Source organism: Neolamprologus brichardi, chromosome 14 (assembly GCF_056152115.1).
Source record: "Neolamprologus brichardi isolate AB-2024 chromosome 14, ASM5615211v1, whole genome shotgun sequence".
Lineage (NCBI taxonomy): Eukaryota > Metazoa > Chordata > Actinopteri > Cichliformes > Cichlidae > Neolamprologus > Neolamprologus brichardi.
In genome coordinates, this window is record NC_142117.1 from 12494894 (window position 1) to 12505229 (window position 10336).

Genomic DNA, 10336 nt, shown 5'->3' on the forward strand with positions numbered 1-10336 from the left:
GCTTCAAAAATTCTTGTGTTATTAGCTGAATCACAAACAAAGGAATAAGAGACCAAACATAAATTTTCTAACTTTTTATGCTAAGTATTATTTGGGAAGTCATTACAAAACAGGCAGTTTTGGGAAATTCAGATTCAACTCAACTTATTCATGTAGTTCGAGGGTTCAACTCGAACTACATGAATAAGCAAACATGAATGAAGACTATGTGCTGTCTTAAGACATTCAAGGATCAATCAGTGTCAGTTAGCAGAATGAAAGTGTTTTATGGATAAAATTGTAACTCCTGCGAGAGAAACAGAATGATGTTCTGTATGGTTTCATTTCAATTTCGCCATAAAAATATTACTTTCTAAAAAATAGAAGCTAAGATAGACTACTTTGTTTAGAAGATGGTGTAAACACTGTAAATAGTTATTTACATTTTTTTTTTAATAAATTCACTGAGGACCATCTTGAAAATGTCCTGAACTGAAGCCATTTTCAGATCTATAACAGGAAGGGAAAAGACTCTTCTTAGATTGGTTTTGGTGTTTCTGTGTGAAATCAGTAAAAGTATGAACATAATCGCCATCTAGTGGCAGAGAAAAGGAATTAAAACACTTTCTGAATGAGCTGCCACAGCAGTGGTCCAATCTTCTACTGTGTTAGGAGTATTCAGACAATTTTGACATACTTTTTTTCCACAATGGTAAAACCAAAATTAGGTACATAATTTATGACAAATAAACATGTAAAAGGGTTCAATGATATAAAACAGCTCTGTATCAAAGGCAGTGTGGAGTAAGCAGACCTGCTTCTGTTCACTCTGAAGATGAAGCTACTTTAAGAAAACCCTCAGAGTCCCAGAGCTTCTTTCTTCACGCTGCAACCCAGCAGGACATTTCCAGCATCCACACACTCTGACACACACGGTGCTAAAAACACAACACAGATATTAAAATAATGATCGTGGGAGGAAAGCTGTAGAATGAAACAGTTTTTTAAAGCTGTTTTTTTTTTTTATCTGTTACAATCATTGCTAGTACCATTGTGAGCACGGAGCCACGAGGCAGCCTTCATAGCCAGAAGCTCCCACTCGTCCTTTGCATCCATCTTGAAACCATGAAGCCAGATCAGAGCCAGAATGGTGGCCCACACTTCACTGCTGGTCTAATTCACCAAATCAAAATCAATCAAATAAAACAGACAGAACACACATTTTACTTTCTACAACCAGTAATATTAGATATGTTTGTGTACTTCCTTGTCACACGGGGTCACCAAGGTGGGCAGATCTGCATATTTGATTTGAGAGATAAGAGATAAGATAAAACTTTATTAATCCCTCGGGTGGGTTCCTCTGGGAAATTTGTTTTCCTAAAAGCACAGCACCGACAGAAGTTACAGAGTTAAGAATATTTTATATATATATATATATATATATATATATATATATATATATATATATATATATATATATATATATATATATATATATATATATATAAATACAAAGACATATATAGATAAAATATACAAAGGGGATAAATAGAATAAATAGGAATAAAAATAAAAATAAAAATACAAGTGAATTGCACATTTAAAGTATTGAGGTCTATTGCACCGCTGATTATTAACAAAAGTATTGCACAAAAGGTAATTGCACAGTGAAGAGAAGAGGCACTACAGCTTAGTTGTTCCCCCCTCCTTTGTCCTCCTGTCTCCCCTCCCTCTCCCCTCCAGAGAGGAGTTAAACAGTTTGATGGCGTGTGGGACAAAGGAGTTTTTAAGTCTGTTGGTTCTTGTCTTTGGGAGAAGCAACCTGTCACTGAACAGACTCTTCTGGTTGTTTATGGCCGTGTGCAGAGGATGCCCAGCATTGTCCATAATGTCCAGCAGTTTCTTTAGTGTCCTTTTCTCTGCCACTGACACCAGAGTGTCCAGCTTCATGCCGAACACAGAGCCAGCCTTCCTGATCAGTTTTTCCAGCCTGGATGAGTCCTTCTTTGCTGTGCTGCTCCCCCAGCACCCCACAGCATAGAACAGTACTCCAGCAACCACCGACTGGTAAAACATCCTCAGGAGCTTCCTGCGGATGTTAAAAGAGCTCAGCCTCCTGAGGAAGTACAGTCGGCTTTGGGCTTTTTTGTACAGGTGCTCTGTGTTGCATGACCAGTCCAGTTTATTGTCCACCCACAGCCCGAGGTACTTGTACTTGTTGACCACCTCCACCTCCTCCCCCTCTATCTGAACCGGCAGTGGACCTGCTCTGGACCTCCCAAAGTCCACAACCAGTTCCTTAGTCTTTGAGGTGTTGAGTTGCAGGTGGTTTGTGTGACTCCATGCGACAAAGTTCCTCACCAGACTTCTGTACTCCTCTTCCTGGTCATCCCAGATACACCCCATGATGGCTGTGTCGTCTGCAAACTTCTGAATGTGGCATAATTCAGAGTTGTAGCAGAAGTCAGAGGTGTACAGGGTGAAGAGAAGAGGGGACAGCACAGTTCCCTGTGGTGCTCCTGTGCTGCTGACCACAGTGTCAGACGTGATGTCCTTCAGCCTGACGTACTGTGGCCTGTCGGTGAGGTAGTCGGAGATCCAAGCCACCAGGCAGGGGTCCACCTCCATCCTGTTCAGTTTCTCCTGGAGCAGACAGGGCCGGATGGTATTAAAGGCACTGGAAAAGTCAAGAAACAGGATCCTGACCGTGCCTTTTCCCCCATCGAGGTGTGAGTGGGCTCTATGCAGGAGGTACAGGATGGCATCCTCCACTCCGACACCCGCCTTGTAGGCGAACTGTAGTGGGTCCTGGGCATGTTGTACCTGTGGTCGGAGGAGGTTGAGGAAGAGCCGCTCTAGAGTCTTCATAAGATGTGATGTCAGTGCCACCGGTCGGAAGTCATTCAGCTCATTGGGCCGGTTCCTTTTGGGGACCGGGACGATGCAGGATGTCTTCCATAGGGCGGGCACTCTCCCCAGTCGCAGACTGAGATTGAAGACTCGTTGTAGCGGCTCCCCAAGTTCAGCAGCACACGCCTTTAGCATCCTCGGACACACCTTGTCCGGACCTGCTGCCTTTCTGGGGCGAAGCTTCCTCAGTTGTCTCCTGACCTGATCCACTGTGACACTGGGAGATGATTGGAAGGAGGGGGGGGGGAAGATGTCCTGCTGCTGAGAGAGGGATTGGAGGAGGGGGGTGTCATCATAGTGTCAGGAAGGGGGGGAAGCAAGGGAGGTAGGAGAGTGGGGAGAGGGCTCTGTAGTAAAGGTGAGGGTGAGGGTGGGGGGGTTGTGGGCTGGTCAAACCTGTTGAAAAAGTTGTTGAGTTCGTTTGCCTTCTCCACAGTCCCCCCCACCGTGCTGTTCTTGGTATTGTGGCCTGTGATGGTTTTCACACCATTCCAGACCTCCCTCATATTGTTCCTCTCCAACTTCTGCTCCACCTTCCTCCTGTAGGTGTCCTTTGCTTCCCTCAGGCAGCGTTTCACCTCCCGCTGTGCTGCTTTCATCTCCTCCTTCACTTTGCTCCTGAAAGCCTTCTTCTTCATGTTGAGGACAGCTTTGACTTCCTGTGTTACCCACGGTTTGTTATTAGGGTAACACCGTACCGTCTTAGCAGGGGCGACCGTGTCCACACAAAAGTTGAGGTAGTCTGTAAGACAGTGTGTCGCCCCCTCTATGTCCTCACCATGTGGGCTCAGAAGCACGTCCCAGTCTGTGGTGTCATAACAGTCTCTCAGAGCATCCTCCTTTTCTGGGGTCCATCTCCTGATGGAGCGTGTTGTGACAGGCTGTCTTTGGACGAGGGGTGTGTATTGTGGCTGTAGGTAAACCAGGTTGTGGTCTGACTTCCCTAGTGGGGGGAGGGGGGTGGCTCTGTATGCATCTCTCACATTAGCATACAGTAGGTCAATTGTCCTGTTGCTCCTTGTGGGACAATTCACAAACTGGTGAAAAGCAGCCAGAGTAGAATCCAGTGTGGCATGATTAAAGTCTCCAGATATAATGATGAAAGCCTCGGGGTTTTGTGTCTGAAGTCTTGCTGTGACTGTGTGTATTTTCTCACAGGCAGCTGTTGCGTCGGCCTTCGGAGGGATGTAAACACACACACAGATCACATGACTGAACTCCCGTGGTAGATAATATGGCCGCAAGCTAACAGCTAGCAGCTCCAGGTCTGGACGGCATACCGAAACTTTAACGGAGACGTGTCCGGGGTTGCAGTATCTGTTGTTAACGTAGACAATGAGTCCCCCACCTCTGCTTTTTCCGCTGGCCTGCGTGTCCCTATCGGCTCTCACGGATGTGAAACCGCATAGGTCTACGTTAGCCTGTGGCGTTAGCTCGGTTAGCCACGTCTCCGTGAAGATAAACAAACTGCACTCACGGTATAGTCGGTGGTTGTTCAGAGCACACAGTTCGTCCATTTTATTCGGTAGCGAGTTCACGTTGCCCATTATCACTGTCGGGATTGATGGTTTGAATCGCCTCCGGTGATCCGCTTTCCTCGCTCCAGCCTTGCAGCCTCTGTAGCTCCTCTTTATCTCAGCCGGGATATTGTGTCGCATGCCGGTCTGTCCCTTTGTTCTTAGAGCCAGCAGCTCCGCTCTCGAGTAGATGAAGGAGCTGGTTCCAGAAGTTTTAAAAAGTGCATTATCCATCTTGTATCGCTATATCTAAGAGGTAGAAGTACAGTAACTAGAGGAAGGAAAATAAAGTTTGAAAGCCTAGTCTAAAAAAAAGTTAAAAGTTAAGAAAAAGTGCGGTGTTGCAGAGCTACTTGGAAAGGCTGCCGTCACTCCAGCGCCATCTTGGAAATCTTGATTTGGCAGATTATTACACTGGATGCTCTTCTGATGAAATCCCAAACTGTGATATCATAAATGCTCTAAAATAATGTGCTGACATGTTTTACAACAACTGATGAGGAAAATAATTTCTGCTGGTTTCTGGATAATATCAGATGCTGGTGCAGCTCAGTGAGAGGTTAGGAGTGTGATTACCACCAGTGTTTTAGCTTCTGATATGCAGATGTTTATTCTCAGGCTGTGAGGCAGGCCTACATTTAGTTTGACTTCATTTTATTTGTTTTATGGTGTGTTTTTAATTATATCATGTGTTTTTGTTCAAATTATAGAATCAAATCAGTTTTATCTCACATTATCATTTTGTGCTAATATTTAAATTGACAGCAGGGCACCTTTTCAGGCTTTGACTTTTCCACCTCCTCGTTGGTCTGTCCCAGTGCAGCAGCCGGAGCTGGATCAAGCAGCCAGCAGCCAGACGCCTCCTGCAGGGAGACTAACTGCAGCAAAGGGTCTCTGGGTGGCTGCTCAGGCACAGCAGCTGGAAAATCTAAGATGGAATAAAAACAAAACCTGATTATGGTGCTAGATGACAAACAGAACTCTACATGATAACCCAGTGCATAAAACACCGCACTGTAAACTATGCAACAGATAAATATTATGTTTTTCACTTGAAAATTACATCTTAAAAATATAATCATTACATAAGAGCTCCACATCAAACGCACAGGACACTCCGAGGGACACAGTCGAATGCCGAAGCCAAAAAACACATGTAGACTGGTTGGGCAAACTCCCATGCACCCTCCAGTATCTTCATGAGGGTAAAGAGCAGGTCCAGTGGTCCACAACCAGGATGAAAACTGCATTGTTCGTCCAGTATCTGAGGTTCAACTAACGGATGGATTCTCCTTTCCAGCACCCTGGCATAGACTTTCCCAGGGAGGCTGAGGAGTGTGATACCCTTATAGTTGGAACACATCCTCCGGTCCCCCTTCTTAAAAATGGGAACCCCAGTCTCCCAATCCAGAGGTACCGCCCCTGATCGCCGCGCAACATTGTAGAAGCGTGTCAACCAAGATAACCTTACAACATCCAGAGCCTTCAGGAACTTCCCTAGGGGCCCTGCCACCAAGGAGTTGTTTAACTGCCACAGTGACCTCACCCGCGAGATAGACGAGTTGCCTCTCGTCTCCAGACGCTGCTTCCTTCATGGAAGACATGCCAGTGGGATTAAGGAGGTCCTTGAAGCATTCCTTCCACCACCCGACAGTGTTCTCATTCGAAGTCAGCAGCACTCCACCCTCACTATGCACAGTGCAGGTAGATCACCTCTTTCCCCTCCTGAGTCGCCAAACGGGTGGCCATAATCTTTAGGCGGGATGGTTTAGTGGTTACCACCACAACAGGCACCAACCACCCTGCAACCGCAGCTCTGATGATTTGAAATGGAGTCCCTCAAGTCTCCCAAATGAAAAATATGCACATATTCTTGTTGGACAGGAAAATCTACTGATATTTTTGTTTTAGTAGTACAACTTTGCTTAGTCCAGGTTGAAAATAAAATGAAAGAGCATCATTTTTCCAAAATTATAGAGCCTCATTCATTTTGATGTCTGAAAACTTCAGGGAGTTTTCTTGGTTTTTGAGATGGCATCAGATTTCAGTGCGTAAAAAAAATAACATGCCTGAAAGTGGGTTGACAGAGCATTTTTCAAAGGAACTTATTTTGAGTAGTATTTATTATGAACCTAAAATTTCACAGCACTCATCATATGTGCCCACACTTTGTATCATAACATTTTTTATGAAAATGATGGATGGTTGAGCAGAAGACCCGTGTTGATTACAAATTGAATGACCCATGAGTTAACTGAGCTGGACTTGGTTTTACTGACAGTTTGAAGTTACTGTTTAACAAGCAGCTAGCAACTTCGGTAGTAAAAACAAAAACTACTGTTAAGGTTCAATATTGAGGAGGGGTAGAGGAGGTAATAAACTTCCATAATAACAACACTGATCCGGCCGGGTGGAGTCAAACGATGATTTTAATGACACGCGTGGGAAGACCGCCTGCTGTACGCAGACAGCGCCGATCCCCGACTTACAGAGCCTAAGCAGGTGTTTTATACCTTTCAGGGCTTAAATTTACTGACGCCCTTAAACGTCACTCAGATACAGTTCATACATAGGTTTCAAAACCACAATGACTTAAGACAGTTTAAAAATAACATTGTCTCCATCTCCACAGCAGATGCTTCCTGTCATCTGACTTTCACTTCCCGTCTGGAAAACCAAACTGTTCCTCTTTTTGCAGAGACAACAAGAAACTATTCCTCTTTTACAGAGACAATTTTAGAATTACAAGCAAACATGATTAACCTCTCACCTATAAATGAGATAAAGTCTACTGTGTGTTTGTGTCATCATGAACTGCACTCAGTTTCAACTTGTAACCTTTTCCACCAGACAGAAGGCCAGCACATACACATTTCAGATTATAACAAGCATTCAAAAGCATTTAGATTATAGATTCAACTGAACAGTTTAGAGTGGTTATAACTGCACCTGTAATAAAGGCTAATTGGGTACCAATATGTTTAAACATTTGAATGCAATATCAATACTGCAGATTGTATTATTAATGCAATGGTAATGATGATGATTATTAACAATAGCAGTAAAATTGTGAAAAGATTTTACCTTATTACCTTTATGTTTAAGCTTATTTAAATTGCACAGTAATGCCTGTACATAGCGTGTCAGCAAATTCTTTAGCTGCAACAAAGTGATCACATGAGGAAGTTGCTCAAGTTTAGACAACACCCACGTGTATTGTTCTAACCCACTACAAGATCGTTAATCAACTTGTCCATCTTCGTCTTGCAAGCTTGCATCCTGTGCAGCCTCTATGCAAGCAGCAGATAAGAAGTTGTTTTTTCCTAACTTGTACTCCACCCATGAGTGTTACGTGAGAGGACAGTATATAATAAACTCTGAGCGAATGCCTGGCGCGCTTTGCCTACACTTTCTGTAGTCGACGGAAGGTGTCAGGTAATCGTCCATGTACATGAATTAACTCTGGGCCCGTGATTCTTTGCTTTTCTGAGGTTTTTCTCCTTACAAAAATATATTTCTAATCCCTCTCACTACGCATCAGCTTAAGAAATTACTGAGCTGTGCTTAAGTTAACACTGAAGCTGGCTCCCTAGACTTCAATGTTGTGGTATTTGTTTTGGTAAAAGAACATGATCCTAAAATAGTTTTAACAGGAGTTATAGTGAAGAGAGGCTGCAGCTTAGCAGAAATCCCCCATAATCACTTTGATAGACTGTATAAATGATCATTTATCATTTGCAATTATTTTATTTATATTCCACTACTTCACAACTGTGATTGCTTTAAGTCACTTTGCATATTAAGATAAAGACCCTAAAATATTAGAGAAGAAAAACACAACAACCAGATGTTCCCTATGAGCACGCACTTGGCAACACTGGGAGGGAACGACTCTGTTTAAAAGAGGAGAAACCTCCAGCAGAACCAGGTTCAGGGAGGGCAACTATCTGCTGCAACTGGTTGGGGGTGAGGGGAAAGACAAGGATGCAGAGGGAGTCAAGTATCTGGACTCTGTGTTTCTAACATTTTTAGGGTCGAGCACAAAAACTCGCTTTCGCCTGAAATTAGAAGCAAGAAATTCGAGGTCATCCAGGCCTTGATGTCTTTAAGACATGACTGTACTTTAACTAATTGATTTGTGTCACAGGGCTTCATGGAGACATTGTTAAGACACCAAATAGAAATCTAAAGATTTTTAACGAGAATCTGGTAAACATAGACAACAGTGCATTTAACTTACTGTAAAACCTCTGTGTTTCTTCCTACTAAACTCCAAAAATGCTTTATTTTAAAAAAATTATGCAGTATTGCCAGTGACTATATTTTCAAGATTTATCTTGCTATACTTTGTTTCTATCGCACACACTGACAGAGGATGGTGACCTTTAGTCCAGACAGACATGCTGTCTTTACTTAACCCCAGTTATCAGGCTGAAGTCCTGACAGGATCTCGATTCCTTTCTGCTGCTGATGGATTTGCCTCTAAAAGTCAAACAGGCTTTATTTTCTTCTCTAAACAAACACTATGACAGTGTGCAATGTACAGACAAGTCTGCCATTCTTTACAAAAGCAGGCTCTGAGGACACAAATTAGTTGTTGTTGGTGATGTTCCTGTGTGTGTCAATCTGTCTGTTCTTAGTGTATTTTATAGTAAAAGTGTCAGATTATTGCACAAAAGTGTTTGGACTTGAATTCAAACAATGTCTCCTTGATTTCACACAAACTGCAGACTGAGAATACTCTGTCATGTCTAATATGTTTGTGATCAGTAATGATATACTATTAGATGTTATGATACCCCTAATCCAAGAAATAATGATTAGGAAAAAGTGAAACATGTTTAGAACTAGACAAACAGCATTAGGTTTGGGTATTATTAACTGTTTTCCAGTAAGTAGAGTTACATTTCTGAAAATACTGTTTTGAATTCAATACGTGGAAACTCACAATTCAAAACAGAAGTGTTGTTTGTGTTAAACTGTTTTACCCAGCGTCCTCTGCAGGTCTGAGACTGAAGTGCAGCTGGTTCTCAGAGCGATGACCTGCCAGGCTGTACTTCAGCGTCACACAGCCCTCTGCTGCCTCTGAGCTCTGACACAGAATTACAGTGTTAGAAGTCACGTTAATTACTGTCATCAAATACCTAAACAACAACATGAGAGGCTGCTGCTCCTACCTGTCCAGTGAGCTGGGCATAAATCAGTGACCTCTGACCCTGGAAAAGTGTTGTGATTGGTGGAGAGAGGACAGTGACAGACACTTCCTTTGGTAAATCCCATGTGACTGAGATGTCGACCACTGCTGGCTGCAGAGCAAATTGCATTCTCGAGTTTGGGCACCACAATCTCAAAAGCATGATCGCCTCTGACTTTAAAATCAGAGCGAGGGACATTTAGGAGACCCTGGTTACAGGATTGGAGAGGTCGGCTGTAGTGATAAGGTCTCAGAAGCTCTGCTATGCAAGCTGGAGTGGTGTGAAAAAGTGTTTGTCCCCTTCCTGATTTCCTATTTTGTCACACTTACTTGTTTTAGAAACAAATATTAGACAAATTACACGAGTAAAACCAAAATGTAATTTGTAAATGAAGGTGTTTATAGGTTTTATTAATTTGGGGGGGGGGGGGGGGGGACCAAACCCACATGGCCCTGTGTGAAAAAGTGGTTTCCCCCTCATTATAACAGAAATTAGCTGCACTTGGGTTCTGCAGCAGGACAAAAAACACCAGTAAGTCCACCATTGAATGGCTGTAGAAAAACAAAATGAAAAATTTGGAATGGTGTATTCAAAGTCCTGACCTGAATCTGACTGAGATGCTGTGGCGTGACCTTAAAAAGACGGTTCATGTTCAAAAACCCTCCAATGTGGCTGAATTACAACATTTCTGCAATGATGAGTGGGCCAAAATTCCTCCACAGCCTGTAAAGG

General features: G+C 43.1%; 1 protein-coding gene and 1 pseudogene across 1 annotated transcript; both read right to left on the reverse strand.

Annotated features, from left to right (window-relative positions):
- Window positions 1-473: 473 nt before the first annotated feature.
- Window positions 474-9733, reverse strand: LOC148098825 (von Willebrand factor A domain-containing protein 5A-like). Its single transcript, XM_087851434.1, has 5 exons — window positions 9587-9733; window positions 9398-9452; window positions 5183-5337; window positions 1029-1152; window positions 474-917 (listed from the first exon to the last, which is right to left on the reverse strand). Exons 1-5 carry the CDS (start codon window positions 9731-9733, stop codon window positions 838-840), a joined length of 561 nt encoding a protein of 186 aa, XP_087707560.1. The 3' UTR covers window positions 474-837.
- LOC148098826 (uncharacterized) lies at window positions 3923-4863 on the reverse strand (annotated as a pseudogene).
- Window positions 9734-10336: the final 603 nt, after the last annotated feature.

Excerpts from the sequence above, each read along its gene's own strand:
- LOC148098825 (XM_087851434.1), bottom strand. The coding sequence starts at position 9,733 with ATGCAATTTGCTCTGCAGCCAGCAGTGGTCGACATCTCAGTCACATGG. Across the intron at positions 9,453-9,586 it reads ATGCCCAGCTCACTGGACAG|GTCATCGCTCTGAGAACCAG; the intron begins GTAGGAGCAGCA and ends ACAGCCTGGCAG. Across the intron at positions 918-1,028 it reads GTGGCTCCGTGCTCACAATG|CACCGTGTGTGTCAGAGTGT; the intron begins GTACTAGCAATG and ends TTGTGTTTTTAG.